At 40.3% G+C, this 18,165-nt stretch overlaps 1 protein-coding gene across 2 annotated transcripts in view; it reads right to left on the bottom strand.

Annotated features, from left to right (window-relative positions):
* Positions 1 to 1,300: 1,300 nt before the first annotated feature.
* edar (ectodysplasin A receptor) overlaps positions 1,301 to 18,165 on the bottom strand; it is a 26,278-nt gene continuing 9,413 nt past the window's right edge. For both annotated transcript variants that reach the window (XM_047815497.1, XM_047815498.1), the window contains exons 3-12: positions 17,053 to 17,169; positions 16,037 to 16,218; positions 14,483 to 14,568; positions 12,594 to 12,677; positions 12,366 to 12,491; positions 10,499 to 10,573; positions 8,501 to 8,564; positions 5,188 to 5,368; positions 4,762 to 4,822; positions 1,301 to 3,084 (exon numbers count right to left, since the gene is read on the bottom strand). In XM_047815497.1, the coding sequence (XP_047671453.1) occupies positions 2,756 to 3,084; positions 4,762 to 4,822; positions 5,188 to 5,368; positions 8,501 to 8,564; positions 10,499 to 10,573; positions 12,366 to 12,491; positions 12,594 to 12,677; positions 14,483 to 14,568; positions 16,037 to 16,218; positions 17,053 to 17,169 (1,305 nt within the window). In that variant the 3' untranslated portion in view covers positions 1,301 to 2,755. The remainder of the gene's footprint in view (positions 3,085 to 4,761; positions 4,823 to 5,187; positions 5,369 to 8,500; positions 8,565 to 10,498; positions 10,574 to 12,365; positions 12,492 to 12,593; positions 12,678 to 14,482; positions 14,569 to 16,036; positions 16,219 to 17,052; positions 17,170 to 18,165) is intronic.

Here is an 18,165-nt window from a genome sequence, read left to right as displayed (position 1 = left end):
CCGGAGCTGGAACAGTGCCACGTTTCTCCTCCCATGAGTTCACTTTGTTACGCTTCTTTGAGTGCTAAATGTTAATAATGCGGTTTGAGCAGCAAACCCTCAGGAGCTCGTCACACTTAAGCTTCTGAAATCCTGTGATCGCTGTCCGAGGTTGGAAAAAAAATTCACCGTTTGAAATTTGAAGAAGGCAGAATTTCACAAGCTGTGTTGTGTTTAGACAAAGTCACTAATCCTCAGCCAACTCAGCACCCGAGAAATTAAATAAGTGATATGAATGACCTGTGATGTCATACACTGTAATCTAACCTTACTGACTGATTCTGTGCTTTATTCCCTTATGCACCATGTTCAGTCCTGGAGCTGCAGCGGCCATCAAAATAACTGAGAAGTGTCTGAAACATTTTATGGAGCTAGCTGGACAGCAGGAAGCAAACGTTCTCCTCCTCCTGGTAATGTGACCATCAACGTTTAAGCCCTGTTTGCTTTTAGATGTTGAACAAAGGCATCTTTTTTATGTGTTTATGTTCACTGGGAGTTTATTTAAAATTTCACTGGAGTGTCACTGGGATTAATGTGCGTGATGTCAGAAAGATCACACTTAAAGCTGAACACACCGCAAAGTGGTTATTAAGGGTGGGATTTTCTTTGAGTTTCTGAGTCGGGGGCTTGTCAGTTGGAGGCGTGTCGATATTAAACATGGTGGAAGCATCTGTAGTTTAGTAAATGTGTTGAAGCTGAAGCTTTATTCGTCTCAGAAGCTGATTGTGATTGATATAGAAATCCGGTTTATTATTTACAATAAAAGCTCGTTTCCTGCTTATAAGAATTAGTATATAATCTGTAACATACAGTTTACATCAGTTTCATAAATTAACTAAAAACATAAAAAGCAAAACATCTGATGTGTTTTTTGTGTTCTTTATTTTCTAAATCCATCAAATTCCGACCAAACTGACGAGGACTCGCCTGATGTTGTAATTCCGGCTTCCTGGGGACTTGAACAAAGTACACAGGATTTGTCGTGTGTGTGTGTGTGTGTGTGTGTGTGTGTGTGTGTGTGTGTGTGTGTGTGTGTGTGTGAGATGAAGCACGGTGCTGGTGGTTTATGGTCATAGACGTTGTTTACAGTGAGGAGAATTTCCGACCATCTTATCAGACTACAATATAAATGAACCCTAACCTGTTTATTCACTATAATACTATCACAAGTCCTCATTACAAGAATACCAGCTTTGATCTGCAATTATGAAATAATTAAAATAGTATTTTAATTAAAATAATGCCACAAAACAATCAGCAGTCTGAATAATTATTTTATTGCTGTTTCTTAACATGATGCATATGTACAGTAATAAGTTAATGACCTGTGCACTCCGACTGGGGAGAAGATGAGGTAACTCGAGTGCGTCTGTACACGGCGAGATTAACCAGATGTCTTCAAGCTTTCTGAGTCCTTGAGTTTCACTTGAAGCTCTGCTCTATTTAGCTGTCAAACAGCTCGCCATATGAAGAAAACACACAAACACAATAAAAGCGTGAAATGTGGAATGTCATTTCCGCCTGGTTCCGTTACTCAAGTCCGATCACTTGAAACGATCAACAGCACACCATAAACTCAGAACCAGAGCTCTTAAAGAATGACTGAAAGCTTTTTAACCATCTTTTAGACTTTCCTTCTGCTGTGTTGCTCCTCGATCCAGTAAGTTTGTTTAGTTAATGAGGTGACAGAAAGCACAGGCCCTTTATACTGCAGTCATAAAGCCACTAATTAAAAAAATTAGGACAAGGACCACAGAATTAGCTGTGGTTACAAGGGCATCTCACACACACACACACACACACACACACACACACACACACACACACACACACACTTCTCTCTCATTACAACATTTGGTCCACAGAAATTTGAAGTCGTTAAGAAACGTTTTTGTCAGATCTCGTACGTCTCACTATAGAACTATAAATATATCTATATATTAGACATGTGCCGATAATCTTTTATACGATACATATTGCGATATTCAACACGCAATATTGTAACTGTGCATACTTCAAAATACCGAGGGTAAGTCTGAAGCTTCTTTTCTAAAACTTCAGACAAATTTAAATGAAAATTGCATTTTTAAATACAATATAAACCAATTCAAAGACGCTGCCCTTTTGTTTTAGCTCCAAAGGTTTGGTAGCTGTAGCTGTCAAGGTCAGGGTTAGGGTCAGAGTTAGGGTTAGGGTCAGGGTTAGGGTTAGGGTTAAGGTCAGGGTTAGGGTTAGGGTCAGGGTCAGGGTTAGGTTAGGAGTTGGGGTTAGAGTTAGGGTTGGGATTAGGGTTAGGGTCAGGGTCAGGGTCAGGGTTATGGTTATCATCAGCTTAATGTCAGCATCCTAACTGTGAATAAAAACAGTATAAAGTATAAGTTGAATTAATTCTGCTGATTAATCCTGTTTATCATGACATTTCATACACAATCCTTCATTGGAGGATAAAAAAGATTCTTAAGAAACTTTTGCAATTCTTGAATTTGTTTAACTGATAATTTTCTCATAACAGTCAGTCACTTCATTCAGGAGGAAAATAAGGATGTTTTCTGGTGAAGACAAGGTCCTTAATTCTTGGTGTCCAGCACAACATTAGACTTTTCTGGACTTTTCTAAAAAAAAGAAGAAGGCTAGGAGCGGCCGCTGCTCTTGAGAATATCAACACAAGATTAATATTGATTTTCTTCATTGTCATATTTATGAGATCTCAGGTCTCTCAAACGCTAGCACAACGTGAAGAGATTGTGAGATGCTGACCAGAAGGGGGCACTCCCAGAATATCGAAGCACAGGGCTTCAACCACGTCCAACCTCTCGATCTGGACGAGTCGAGCCAGCAGGTCCGGGATGCTGTATCCGGCCGTGCTGACGCGGTCAAAAAGCTGCATGCCATCTGTCATTCCTCCGATTTCGTCACGTTTTAACCCGAAGCTCTCGGCCAGGTGACGCCACGTCCTGACTAGCGCCTTGTCCGCACTGTAGGTGGTACTCAGCATGCGGCTCGTTCGCTCCAGACAATCGAATGGCAGCTCGACCGGACTCAGACCTTTAGGAGGAGACACACAGGTCTAATACTATAATGATCGTATGACACCTCAATTTAACAACTCCTGTAAATCTGGGAGCTTTGAAACCTTTTATTATCACCACATCTACATTACAGCACTGTGGAATTCTTTTCTTCACAAGTCCCAACTGAGGAGGTTGGGGTGAGAGTGTCGGGGCAGATATGACACTGTGCCCCTGGGGCAGGGAATGTTATGGGCCTTGATCAGTTGACTGACTGTGGCAGCATGAGACTTGAACCCTGACCTTCAGATCAACAACACAGAGCCTTCACCTCGAGCCAACGCTGCTCCTGTGGTGTCTAATGGCACTGTAACTCATTTAGGGATTTTACAGAAGACCTAGTGTTAGGGCCTATAGCTGTAATACACCAGAGAATTATGGGTAATATTGTGTAGCTGTAGTGAGTTAAAATCCCAAAGAAGTCTATTTCATTTCAAGACTGAAACATGAGAAAATATAAAAAAGGGTTAAGACTTATTGAAGATTGAAGTCTTTATCAGCTTCTATAACTTTAATCTTATATTCATCAAATAAAAATATTTATTTTGTGCTTAAAATTGTTGTAATATTAATTTGAAGCGTCGTTCCTGTGATTAATGATCCTCAGGTCTGTAGGTCCTGATTTCCACTTCACAAAGTTTCCTAAACTTAAACTGTCCACTGAACAGACTCACGTCCGATTGGAAATAAGAGTTTGAGTTGTTTTTGCTGGAACACATTATCCTGAAGCCCTAAGGGTCGGTGTCATGCTGCACAGTGCCAGTCGTGGCAGGTGGCATTCATTTCACTGTCAAAACATCAAGAGGTAAAAAACCAAGCAGAAGTTGATCCCTGAAGAAAAGCCTGGTACAAAATGTGCTGCTTTGTTTGTTTGGATGTAATGCATTCAAGACACAAGATGCATGACAGATGTCCTCCTGCTCACTTTCTCTACATGCACTTTTTACTCAGAAAGCCACTTTTACTGCAGTCTTTAAACTCAGAACTGATTTCTCCTGATCATGTAACATGTCAGTGTTTAAGCAAATTACTCATGAGGAGCTTTTCTTCTTTATTTAAAGACAAAAGATATTCAGAGAGTTTGTCTGAACACAGACGTGTCTCAGTTACACGGGATTCAGTCGGATGTGAGGAGCACGATGACGTCCAATCTGCTCTCTGACTGTCTGATGTGATAAAATTCAACACATTTCCATTTCAGACCCTCAATTTAGTATCTTGTGGTTTGGTTCATTTCACAGAACTGCTCATAAACTCTGTGCTGCATGAAGCACTGTTGTATATTCTGTAGAGAAATGAAGCTTCTCTGTTCGTTTAAACCGATTATGAGATGAATCGTGTGATCATGCAGAAATATATAATAATATAATATAATAATTATTCACAATACTAGTTTTATTTTTAAATGGTCTGTTGCTGTTGTCTTAAATCTGACGGTCAGTATTTTCTTTCCCTGATCGTGTTCAGGTGTGATGGTGAGTGTTTGTGCTGTGCGGTGGTCTAGACGTCAGTGAACAACGATTCTGTCATGTGCACTTCCACACCTTCATTTCTTTGCACTTCCATGTTAGTTAGTTGACCGCTGTTGGACTTTTGTAACCAAAACAGTTTAAATTAAATATCGGCGATTTTGTAGGAAGTGAAGGTGACTTACCCTCAGCAACACCGCAAGCTTTGGCGTACAACTCCAGGATTTTTTTCCTTCGACTGTGAATCTGCAGAAATCAGAGAAACAAAGTGTATTAGAGAGAGTGTGTGTGTGTGTTTGTCTGTGTGTGTGTTTGTCTGTGTGTTTCTGTGTGTGTCTGTGTATATGTGTGTGTCTGTGTGTGTCTGTGTATATGTGTGTGTCTGTGAGTTTGTCTGTGTGTGTGTGTCTGTGTATATGTGTGTGTCTGTGTGTGTCTGTGTATATGTGTGTGTCTGTGAGTTTGTCTGTGTGTGTTTGTCTGTGTGTGTCTGTGTATATGTGTGTCTGTGTGTGTCTGTGTATATTTGTGTGCCTGTGTGTGTATGTGTGTGTGTGTGTGTGTGTGTGTCTGTCATTATTTATTTATTTAATAAAGTGTTCCCGTCTCACCCCCACAGTTGTGTTGTTGTTGGTGGTGACTGTGTTACTTGAGCAGGTTTTGTCTCGTGTGTGATGAACGAGGGATAAAATGCAGAGGTCGGCGGCTCCCTGCTTCTCCTGTGCTGCTTCTTCATCACTGTCGATGCTGCGGCTCAGCAGCTGCTCGTTCTCAGATGACGCGTCGTTTTCACTGAAGAGAAACATCTTTATTTTTACTAACATTCAAACAGCTGAGAAACTGTACCACAGGATCAGCTGCCATTGTGTTAGCATCTCTGTTAGCATTGCTGCTTAAACATGGCTGCTGTTTGTGAGCAGTCAATTAAATCAAGAAAGACTGTCCTGTGTTATACTAGCATACTAGCATTATAGCATACTAGCATTATAGCATACTAGCCATACTAACAATTCAGTGTAAGTAATACTCAGTGTAATACTCAGTGTAAGTAATACTCAGTGTAATACTCAGTGTAAGTAATACTCAGTGTAATACTCAGTGTAATACTCAGTGTAAGTAATACTCAGTGTAAGTAATACTCAGTGTAAGTAATACTCAGTGTAAGTAATACTCAGTGTAATACTCAGTGTAAGTAATACTCAGTGTAAGTAATACTCAGTGTAAGTAATACTCAGTGTAAGTAATACTCAGTGTAATACTCAGTGTAAGTAATACTCAGTGTAATACTCAGTGTAATACTCAGTGTAAGTAATACTCAGTGTAATACTCAGTGTAATACTCAGTGTAATACTCAGTGTAAGTAATACTCAGTGTAATTAATACTCAGTGTAATACTCAGTGTAATTAATACTCAGTGTAATACTCAGTGTAATTAATACTCAGTGTAATACTCAGTGTAATTAATACTCAGTGTAAGTAATACTCAGTGTAATACTCAGTGTAATACTCAGTGTAAGTAATACTCAGTGTAAGTAATACTCAGTGTAATACTCAGTGTAATACTCAGTGTAAGTAATACTCAGTGTAATACTCAGTGTAATACTCAGTGTAATACTCAGTGTAAGTAATACTCAGTGTAATACTCAGTGTAATACTCAGTGTAATACTCAGTGTAATACTCAGTGTAAGTAATACTCAGTGTAATACTCAGTGTAATACTCAGTGTAAGTAATACGCAGTGTAAGTAATACTCAGTGTAATACTCAGTGTAATACTCAGTGTAAGTAATACTCAGTGACGCATTGACTCGCCTCCTGTTTTTAACATGTAGCTAAGTAACATGTAGTGATTTGCACTCGCCTTTATCCCGGGCCAGAAAAATAAAAGTACCTTGTTGACAAAGACGAGTTAGAGATGTTCACAGAACATCATTGTTCCTCTGAAACACGACACCTTTGTAATGGTTTGGCAGCCGCTAGCATTAGCGCATTAGCTGTGTAACTTAGCCGCCTAGCTGTGTGGTGTGAGGAGAATAACATGTACTTCACATTGTGGAAATGACTCCAGGAGCTAACTTTAGTTTTTATGGAATACATGAAGCTTTTTCTCTGTGGCTTTTTATGTCCAAAATGGTTATTGCATTTAAAAGAAGAAAAAAAAAATTATGATATATTTTCCAGCTCAATAACAGTGATAAAGAGCACTGTGTGACTGTGGTGGAGTAATGGTGGGGCAATTAATACAGTGAGTTAGAAATGAGTTCAGTTACTGCTCCAGACAAGAGGGGAGGGGCAGGCGGAGGGGGAGTGGTGGAGCTTTGTAGCATAATCCTCACCTGTGTGTGTGTATGTATGTTTGTGTGTGTATGTATGTATGTATGTATGTATGTATGTATGTATGTATGGGTGTGTGTGTGTGTGGGGGGGGGTGTATGTGTGTGTATGTATGTGTGTGTGTGTGTGTGTGTGTGTGTGTGTGTGTGTGTGTGTGTGTGTGTGTGTGTGTGTGTGTGTGTGTGCGTGTGTGTGTGTATGTATGTGTGTGTGTGTGTGTGTGTGTGTGTGTGTGTGTGTGTGTGCGTGTGTGTGTATGTATGTGTCTGTGTGTGGGGGGGGGGGTGTATGTGTGTGTATGTTTGTGTGTGTGTGTATATGTATGTGTGTGTGTGTGTGTGTGTGTGTGTGTGTGTGTGTGTGTGTGTGTATGTATGTGTGTGTGTGTGTGTGTGTGTGTGTGTGGTGTGTGGTTGTGTGTGGTGTGTGTGTGTGTGTGTGTGGTGTGTGTGTGTGTGCGTGCTGTGTTGTGTATGTATGTGTGTGTGTGTGTGTGTGGGTTGTGTGGTGTGTCGTGTGTGTGTGTATTGTATGTTATGGGTGTGTGGGGTGTGGGGGGGGGTGTATGTGTGTGTGTTGTGTGTGTGTGATGTGTGTGTGTGTGGTGTGTGGTGTGTGTGGTGTGTGTGTGTGTGTATATGTATGTGTGTATGTGTGTGTGTGTGTGTGTGTGTGTGTGTGTGTGTGTGTGTGTATATGTATGTATGTATGTATGTATGTATGTATGTGTGTGTGTGTATATGTATGTATGTATGTGTGTGTGTGTGTGTGTGTGTGTGTGTGTGTGTGTGTGTGTGTGTGTGTGTATGTATGTATGTATGTGTCAAGTCATGTCAAGAAGCTTTTATTGTCATTACACCATATCTAACTGTTACAGTACACAGTGACATGAGACACCGTTTCCCCAGGATCAGTGTGTTACATAAAACACACACAGAGCTATAAGGACTTAGTAAGTTAGTCCTAGATACATAAAGTGTATCTGTGCAAACAGTGCAGGAGAAAAGACAGTGCAGGAGAAAAGACAGTGCAGGAGAAAAGACAGTGCAGGAGAAAAGACAGTGCAGGAGAAAAGACAGTGCAGGAGAAAAGACAGTGCAAACAAAGAATACAAGACAATACAAAAAAGGCAATAAACAGAAATAGCAGTGACCCGTAAAGATACTGTGTGTTCAACAATGTTGTGTGTGCAGAATAACTGTCATGAGCACAGTGTTATAGCAGCAGTTACATGAGGTATTGTAAGTGTATGTATGTTTGTGTGTATGTGTGTGTGTGTGTGTGTGTGCAGGTGAGTAAAGCTGAAATCTCCTCCCCCCCCCCCCCAAGGTGGTGTTTTCATCAAACCACATAATGTTTCCAGTCCAAAAAGAAGAAGAAGTGAGATTAGATTCATTCTCACTCCTAACAGTGAAATCGCTAGCAGCTAAAGCTTTTCTGCTGGAACTTGTCCTGTGGTGACTTAATTAGTAAGTAAAAAAGTTCCTTGTTTCAGGTTCACACAGAGTGCATCGCTGTCCTGATGTCTCTCACATTTAAACCTGGAACTGACTTTTCTTCACAAAGACGTGTTCTTAAAAACATTCCTTACCTCTTTACTGCTTTTACTGGAGGAGGTTTGAACTCGTCCTTCTCTGTGAATTTTACAGCATTCTCTACAATAAAAAGTATTAAAACGTTAGCAAGTGAAGAAACATTTACACAATCAGGACTAGCACTGGTTTGGATATATTAAACTTCAGATATGTGAATAGTTTTTTAAAGGATTAAGCATGTAATAGAGGAACGTTAATAAACTGATCCTCAGTAAGTTTAGCACACTGACATTAACAAATATGAGTTTGCTCTCAGGATTATCTTTACGATAGCTAATGTAGCTTTATGTGTTAGCTGAATGAACAGAATAATAGGAGCTTCACACAAGAACCAGAAACCGGTCAGTAAACATCACCACTGCCGCTTCACACCACTGCCGCTTCACACCACTGCCCCTTCACACCACTGCCCCTTCACACCACTGCCCCTTCACACCACTGCCCCTTCACACCCTGGACACGCCCTCTTTCGGCTCCTCCCTTCTCTCAGGTGCTACAGAACTTTACTAAAACTCCCAGACACAGGAACAGTTCCTTACCCCAGACAATCACCCTGATTAACACCTCACCATCATTATATTCACTGCTTCATATCTATAAGTGCTGCATTATCAGGACTGTCAGTCATCACATCATCTGTATATATTACACACTACTGCTGCTGTATAGTGTACTAAAGTATAATATTACACTATATTGTTATTTACACTCCCACACTTTATGTACAGAACTGATCATATTCTATATTCATATTTAATACTCATTCTGTCTGTATTGTATCTCATCGTCTGCATTGTCTTGTATAGTATAGTGTGTATAGTGTAGTGTGTATAGTGTAGTGTGTATAATATAGTGTGTATAGTATAGTGTGTATAATATAGTGTGTATTGTATAGTGTGTATAGTGTAGTGTGTATAATATAGTGTTATTTATGTGTGTATTGTATAGTATACTGTGTATAGTATAGTGTGTATAATGTGTATAGTATAGTGTGTATAGTATAGTGTGTATAGTGTGTATAGTATAGTGTGTATAGTGTAGTGTGTATAGTATAGTGTGTATAGTATAGTGTGTATAGTATAGTGTGTATAATGTGTATAGTATAGTGTGTATAGTGTGTATAGTATAGTGTGTATAGTATAGTGTGTATAGTATAGTGTGTATAATGTGTATCTTATGTGTATAGTTGTGTGTTGTATAGTATAGTGTGTATAATGTATAGTAGTGTATAGTGTTGTAGTATAGGTTGTATAGTATTGTGTACTAGTATAGTGTGTATTATAGTATAGTGTGTATAGTATAGTGCTGTATCAGTGGATTATAGTATAGTGTGTATAGTATTAGTTGTTGTATAGTATAGTGTGTAAAGGTAGTGGTATTATATGTATAGTGTGTATAGTATAGTGTGTATAGTATAGTGTGTATAGTGTGTATAGTATAGTGTGTATAGTATAGTGTGTATAGTGTGTATAGTATAGTGTGTATAGTATAGTGTGTATAGTATAGTGTGTATAGTATAGTGTGTATAATGTGTATAGTATAGTGTGTATAGTATAGTGTGTATAGTATAGTGTGTATAGTATAGTGTGTATAATGTGTATAGTATAGTGTTATTTATGGGGCATGGTGGTTTAGTAGTTAGCACGTTTGCCCACACCACCAGGGTTGGGGGTTCGATTCCCGCCTCGATTTCTCATTCCCATGCCCGATCTCTCTGTCCCTCACTTTCTGCTAATAATAGCTGTTTTTTTTACCTTGTGCCATAAAGTGGCAGCTGAAGTCTGTAATCGTGGTGAGGAGAAGTGAGGCAGGATAATTGAGGCAGACAAGAAAAGAGGCTCATTATGCTATTGCAAAGTCGGAGAATTTATGGCCTGAAGCGAGGAACAAACGCCAAACATTCCATCACACATTACTGTGAACAAGGGAGTGGTGGAGAGATAGGTGTGGGGTCATTTAATTTTAAAGGATTTGTTTTACATTCGTCTCCCCACCTTGGCCTTCTTTTTTCTCCTCTTGCTTGCTTGTCGGAGCCTCGACGGCTTTCACCATTTGGCCTGAACAGCATGCTGGGAAAAAAACAAGACAATCGCCCAGTTATTTATTGTTCATTAACACGTACAATTTATTTTCTCTGAGTTAAAGTTCTTATTTAAGAAATGAGTCATAATCCCCTGAGCACTAGTGATTCTTTTCCACGAGCCGGTTTTTTCAGACAGTTCGTTTTAATGAACCAGTTCAATAATCCAGTTCATTCAACAGTTCTTTTACGTCCTGACGTAATTCACTATGATGTAATGACTTAAATTCCTTCATCCCGCAATCAGAACTATTTACATTTGTTGCTGTATCAGTTCAGTGATTCACGCATGCGCAGTAACAACAGCTCATCGGTTCTCAGTCTGTCACAAACAGTTCTCAGTTCAGTGTACTGATGATTCGCTGTATCAGTTCAGTGTACTGATGATTCGCTGTATCAGTTCAGTGTACTGATGATTCGCTGTATCAGTTCAGTGTACTGATGATTCGCTGTATCAGTTCAGTGTACTGATGATTCGCTGTATCGGTTCAGTGTACTGATGATTCGCTGTATCAGTTCAGTGTACTGATGATTCGCTGTATCAGTTCAGTGTACTGATGATTCGCTGTATCAGTTCAGTGTACTGATGATTCGCTGTATCGGTTCAGTGTACTGATGATTCGCTGTATCGGTTCAGTGTACTGATGATTCGCTGTATCGGTTCAGTGTACTGATGATTCGCTGTATCGGTTCAGTGTACTGATGATTCGCTGTATCGGTTCAGTGTACTGATGATTCGCTGTATCAGTTCAGTGTACTGATGATTCGCTGTATCGGTTCAGTGTACTGATGATTCGCTGTATCGGTTCAGTGTACTGATGATTCGCTGTATCGGTTCAGTGTACTGATGATTCGCTGTATCGGTTCAGTGTACTGATGATTCGCTGTATCGGTTCAGTGTACTGATGATTCGCTGTATCGGTTCAGTGTACTGATGATTCGCTGTATCGGTTCAGTGTACTGATGATTCGCTGTATCGGTTCAGTGTACTGATGATTCGCTGTATCGGTTCAGTGTACTGATGATTCGCTGTATCGGTTCAGTGTACTGATGATTCGCTGTATCGGTTCAGTGTACTGATGATTCGCTGTATCGGTTCAGTGTACTGATGATTCGCTGTATCGGTTCAGTGTACTGATGATTCGCTGTATCGGTTCAGTGTACTGATGATTCACTGTATCGGTTCAGTGTACTGATGATTCGCTGTATCGGTTCAGTGTACTGATGATTCACTGTATCGGTTCAGTGTACTGATGATTCGCTGTATCGGTTCAGTGTACTGATGATTCACTGTATCAGTTCAGTAATTCACGCATGCACAGTATCAACAGCTCGCGTTCACAGTTCTCTCAGCACAACATGTCAGTTCAGTGTACAGGAGTTACATATAACTCCGGGATATTAGTTTATTTAGAGTCAGACCGACTGTCAGACATGACCGAAAGTGTGTAACTTTAGTAACTTGTGGATCAACGCTGACTCAAGACGCCAACTGTTTAGAACGAATCAGTCCGATTTGCTGAATCGCAAATATCCTTGGAAAAGGTGCAGAGCTTAATTGAAATCTCACAACAGTTTGATTACAGCCAAGGCATTCAACGGTGAGAATCATCAGAAACTCTGGGAGCATCCCAGGGTTGCCAGAACCAGAATTGTTCATGCACAACTTTTACAACCAAGCTTTAGGGAAAATGCCGAGGCTGCGTTACGTCTGTCTGTAGCTACTACACTCAACTGTAGGAATTTGTTCTGATTTAAAGAAAGGAGTCTCTGTCTCTCACCTTGGCCGTTCGGCTTTGCTTTCAGGATGTAAAACATTATGATCATCACTATGGCGATGGCCATGATGAAGATGGTCGACATGGCGATGATAAGGGCTGTTGCTAGGTGACCCTGTCCTGTCAGATCTGTAATGCAAACAAGAGATTAAAGAAAAATAAATATTTATTGATCTTTATTGACAATCAAATATGTATGTCATATAACACACACTTATAATAGTGTTGTACCTTTTTCAGCATGAGGGAACGTGGTGGAGCTGGTGGACGATATTCCTGAGCCACGGTTTGAGGAAACGGGTGTCGTTCGCATACCTGAAATAAAAGTTATAGTTACACACATCTATTTTTAATTTATGTTCTTTTCTGTTTTTATCTCATAATGCTTCTGTAACCCTGAAGACACCTCGATCACAGAAGCAGACACTGATATCTAAAATCTAGTGTATATATGGGAGTTTTTTAGTTTTACATTTCGGGTGGGGGGGGGTGTTGCTAATCAAACAAACAAACAAACAAAATGGCTTTTGATGTAATGAGGGAGTGAGTGAGAGGTTATAAAGAAGCAAACATACAGATAAATGATTTTGTCTGGACTCAATGTTGGTGAGAAGCAAAACCAAACAAAGTCAGTCTGTAGATGTAAGTGTGTGTGTGACGTCATAAACAAACTAATAAACAAATGATTTTAATGAAAAGTGGCTGGTAGCAAACAAACAAACAAAGTGTCGGGTAATGAGATGTGATGGGTAGTAAACAAAAAAGTGAACAAACATAAACTTAAATATTACCTTTTGATGGAATATTTGGTGTTAAACTGGTAAATAAAAATGTGGTATTATTGTGTAGGTAATAAATAAACAATAAATAAATAAATAAACTTGATTGAATAATAGCTGGTGAGGAATAAACAAGAGACTAAACAAACAAAACCAATCTGTTGATATAATCAGAGGAAATGTACGAAATGTACGGATACCAGTTATTATTTAGTTCTTTAGTTCTTTATAAATAATACTATAAAAAGAATAAATAACACCATAAAGCTCAAATTTCCTAAACAGCTTCGAGGAAATATGAAGGCTGTAAATCTGCGGTGACATTTGGAGTGAAATCTGTGAAGCTCTAATTGCTAAGTGGGATGTGATTGCTGTTTTGGCAGAAGACTAAAGCCGGGACTTTTAAACACTTCGGGATGTTCGTTATTCATTATTATATAAAAACTTCCTTGTGTCTCTCACTCAGAGAAGTTAGCACTAAGGGTTCTTTCTAATAAAAATCATTTAAGGCTTACGCTAAATATAAGGTGGGATTAATGTTACACATTTTATTAATGGTGCTAATGCTAATGCTAACGCTAATGACATGGCTGTGAGTAGCACTGAAGGTGAAATAAGATTTTATGAACACTGACTTTACTGAAAGCGGATGTTTCCCTTCATGCAGAAGCAACTTAATAATGTTTAATTTTTTCGGCCCTCCGGATGTTTTCATTTCTTTTAATTATCAGATGCAGCCTCCGGTGTGTGTGACTGTAATGTGCAGATTAACTGGCAAGCGTCGACTCGTCTTTACCTCTGTGTTTGTCTGCATAGTTCAGAACAATTAAAGCTCTTTAAGACTCGATGTGAGGTCTCTAATTAAAAATGTTTTAAAAAAGAAAACCCGGTGTGTCGAACTCTGCCTCCTGGTTGGGGTATGTTAAACACCCCCCCCCCCCCCATTCCACTGAGGTACTCTGACAACTATATTAATGAATGTTAAACTATGTTAATATAAAACAACCTACTGTTAATTATATCAGTGAAGAAATTTTGGAAGAAAAGCTCAATTCTTCAGTGTGTGGAGGGGGGGGGGGGCTAAAGGGAAACCATGATGGAGCATGTAATGATACACCAGCGTGGTTTTATAGATCGTATTGAATGGAGTAGAAACGTGTATTATTTTACTTTGCATGTATCACAGCCCAGTCATTTCATCCTCTGTATGAGTTCTCTCTCTCTGCAGAGTCGCTTCCACACTTTCAGCTCCATCTGTGTGTTTTCTGCTTATTGCTGAAGGAAACTTTGACGTTTAAATGAAACTCAACACAAAGTCTGAAATGTAAAAATAAATCGTACACTCTCTGGTGTTCCGTGGAGCGTTCTGACAGGAATGACACATCATGCCGTAGATGTTCCTCGGACGATTTTCTAAGATGTAGTACCTGTGTGAGGAAGAGAAAACACTCGCTCTTAATAGAGGCTCAGAGGGAACAGTAACGTTCATAAACACAATAATGATGTGAAAACTTCAAGACCTCAAGACCTTTTATCACTAATTTAGTTCTTATACACACACACACACACACACACACACAGGTAGCTGTACACTCTCTTACACATGGTGGTGTTCATCATGTTAACAGAGCACAGGACACATCGAGAACTGCAGCTATAATACAATGTCACATTCCTGAGCTGCGTTTGATCTGAGATGAATTTACAGGATTTACTTCTGAGACTTCTTAAAACTCCGGCCTTCAGTATATTAAAGACACTCAATAACATTCAGCTAAAAAGCTGCACTTTGTATATTTACAAATGTAATTGAAAGCAGATTTTCCTCTTTAACTCTGTGTTAGACCTCTTTGTGTGTGTGTGTGTGTGTGTGTGTGTGTGTGTGTGTGTGTGTGTGTGTGTGTGTGTGTGTGTGTATGTGTGTGTGTGTATGTGAGGGATGTGTTGGACAATTGATCGTGGGTTCAAGGTCCACCAAGCTACTACTGCAGGGCCCCTGATCAAGGCCCTTAACCATCAATTGCTCAGGTGCGTGTGTGTGTGCATGCATATGTGTATGTGTGTGTGCGTATGTGTGTATGTGTGTGTGTGTATATGTGTGTGTGTGTATGTGTGTGTGTGTGTGTGTGTGTGTATATGTGTGTGTGTGTATGTGTGTGTGTGTGTGTGTGTGTGTGATTGTTGTGTACTATGTGTGTTGTGTGTTGTTGTGTGTGTGTGTGTGGTGTGTTATCTGTGTGGGTGGTAGGTGTGTATATGTTGTGTTGTGTCGTAGGTGTAGTGTGATATGTGTGTGTGTGTGTGGTGTGTGTGTTGTACATATGTGTGTGTGTGTTGGTGATGTGTGTGTTGTGTGTTCTGTTGGGTGTGTGTGTGTGTTGTCTCTGTGTGTGTGTATCTGGTTGTGTGTCTCTGTGTGTGTGTGTGTGTGATGTGTGTCTGTGTGTGGGTGTTGTCTCTGTTGTGTGTTGTCTTGTGTGTGTGGTGTGTGTGTTGTGGGTGTGTGTGTGTCTGTGGTGTGGTGTGTGTGTGTATCTGTGTTGTGTGTGTCTGTTTTGTGTCCTCCTGTGTTGTGTGTGTGGGGTGTGTGTGGTGTGTGTGTTGTGTGGTGTCTCTGTGTGTGTGTGTGTGGGTGTGTGTGGTGTGTGTATCTGTGTGTGTCTTTTGTGTGTGTGCGTGTGTGTGGTGTGTGGGTGTTTGTGTGTGTCTCTGTTGTTTGTGGTCTCTGTTTGTGTGTTTTCTCTGTTTGGTGTGTGTCTCTGTGTGTTGTGTGTGTGTGTGTGTGTGTGTGTGTGTGTGACCTTGTGTGTGTCTCTGTTGTGTGTCTCTGTTGTGTTGTGTTGTGTGGTGTGTGTGTGTGTGTGTGTGTGTGTGTGTGTGTGTGTGTATACACACCCAGGTAAACAGGGTCCACATTCTGCGTCACTCTCCCTCGTCCCTGGCGTGTGCTCTGTGGCTTTGTACACTGCATTACATTGTTTATGACGACGACAGATCTCATATTTTCCCCTGGAGAATTTCCCTGGTGGACACGACACACAGTCATAGTCCTCATCTTTAACACCGTAGCCACAGTTCTGCAGACGCACACACACACACACACACACACACACACACACACACACACACACACACACTTGTTGTAGTGTACCTATTGGGACTGAACACATCACCTCCGAAGCTGTAAATAAAATACATGTTAGATAAGAAATTTTAAAGAAAGAATCTCATATGAAGGTTTAGACAAGCAAGTGCTCTGAATGATCTAGTGTTTGATCTCACACTCAAAGACCCTCAGTAGGTGTCCTTCAGAGGCAGCCTAAAGATCAAGGGCACTTTTTGATCTTCATTTGAAAGTGTCGACATTTAAACAAAAAAGATCACAAACTGCATCTATTACAGACTGAGAAAGGTTCATTAAAGAAGATCCAGAAATAAGAGAGAGGGAGAGAGATGAGGGATGAAAGACAAGAAAAGGAAGAAGGAGACACAGACAAACAGAAATGGGGTGTTTCAGAGGAGGGGGGTGGGGGCGGGGGCGGATGCATTCATACTCATTTAATATTACTTGGTCCTTTCTTAGATAAAATAAACCATGGCACAGTTACAGTTATGTACAAATAGCTCTATTTGGTTTGTTTTGTTTTTTTTCCAGTGTGTGTGTGTGTGTGTGGTGTGTGTGTGGTGTGTGGTGTGTGTGTGTGTGTGTGTGTGCGTGTGTGTGTGTGTCTGTGTGTGTGTAGTGTGTGTGTCTGTGTGTTTGTGTAGTGTGTGTCTGTGTGTTTGTGTGTGTGTGGTGTGTGGTGTGTGTGTGTGTGTGTGTGCGTGTGTGTGTGTCTGTGTGTGTGTAGTGTGTGTGTCTGTGTGTTTGTGTAGTGTGTGTCTGTGTGTTTGTGTGTGTGTGTGTGTACCATGAATGGCTCCTGTCCTGGTGGACATTGTGGACATGGCCGACAGCTGCTGTGGTTATAAAACTCATTTTCTCCACAGTTGGAGTATTCAGCCCTCAGCAGATACATACTGGAGACCTGTGACACACACACACACACACACACACACACACACACACACACACACACACTGATCAGAATAATGTTTCTAAACACACTGTTGTCCTAGCAGAAGGTGCAGGACTTCATTAGCAGATAGATTGAGATATGACATGATCTGAAGTGGGTGGAGCTTCTTCTGGAAATGGAGTTGTTGAAATTAGACCCTAACCATGAAAGAATTTTTTTTCCTATTAAATGTTTATATTTTTATTGCTTTTACACAAATATAATTAGTATTAATAGTATTAATATTAACTAAATTAATATTAAATGTAATGAGTGAATTTTAAATATTTAATAATTTAAAGGAGGTTATTCTGGAATATTCAAGTGTGAGACATGAACACAGACACACTGGTGAATGTCACTGTCACATGCTGTGCTATGTTCTGTTCTGCAGACCAACTCTTCCTGTGAGGTAATAACAAGTACAAAAAAAAGGTTTATGACAGTAATTCAGCATAATAAGCAGGATTACGCTAAAGTCTCCTAATCCCACAGCTTTTATGGACAGAGGAATTAAAATCCTCCCATTTAGAGCCTCAAGCTGAGAGAAATTAAGTTCTGGGAACAAAGCCATAGAATTTCACCAGAAAAAAATGAGAGAGAGAGACAGAGACAGAGACAGAGAGAGAGAGAGAGAGACAGAGAGAGAGAGAGACAGAGAGAGAGATACAGAGAGAGGGAGAGCGAGAGAGACAGAGAGAGAGAGACAGAGAGAGAGAGACAGAGAGAGATACAGAAAGCGAGAGAGACAGAGAGACAGAGAGAGACAGAGAGAGATACAGAGAGAGACAGAGCGAGAGAGACAGAGAGAGAAACAGAGACAGAGAGAGAAACAGAGACAGAGAGACAGAGAGACAGAGAGAGAGAGACAGAGACAGAGAGAGAGAGAGACAGAGACAGAGAGAGAGAGAGACAGAGACAGAGAGAGAGACAGAGAGAGACAGAGAGAGAGAGACAGAGAGAGAG

This window comes from Tachysurus fulvidraco, chromosome 6, assembly GCF_022655615.1.
Source record: "Tachysurus fulvidraco isolate hzauxx_2018 chromosome 6, HZAU_PFXX_2.0, whole genome shotgun sequence".
NCBI classification, from domain to species: Eukaryota; Metazoa; Chordata; class Actinopteri; order Siluriformes; family Bagridae; genus Tachysurus; species Tachysurus fulvidraco.
Note: the sequence above shows the minus strand (reverse complement) of the source record. Positions and strands in the feature narration are given on the sequence as shown.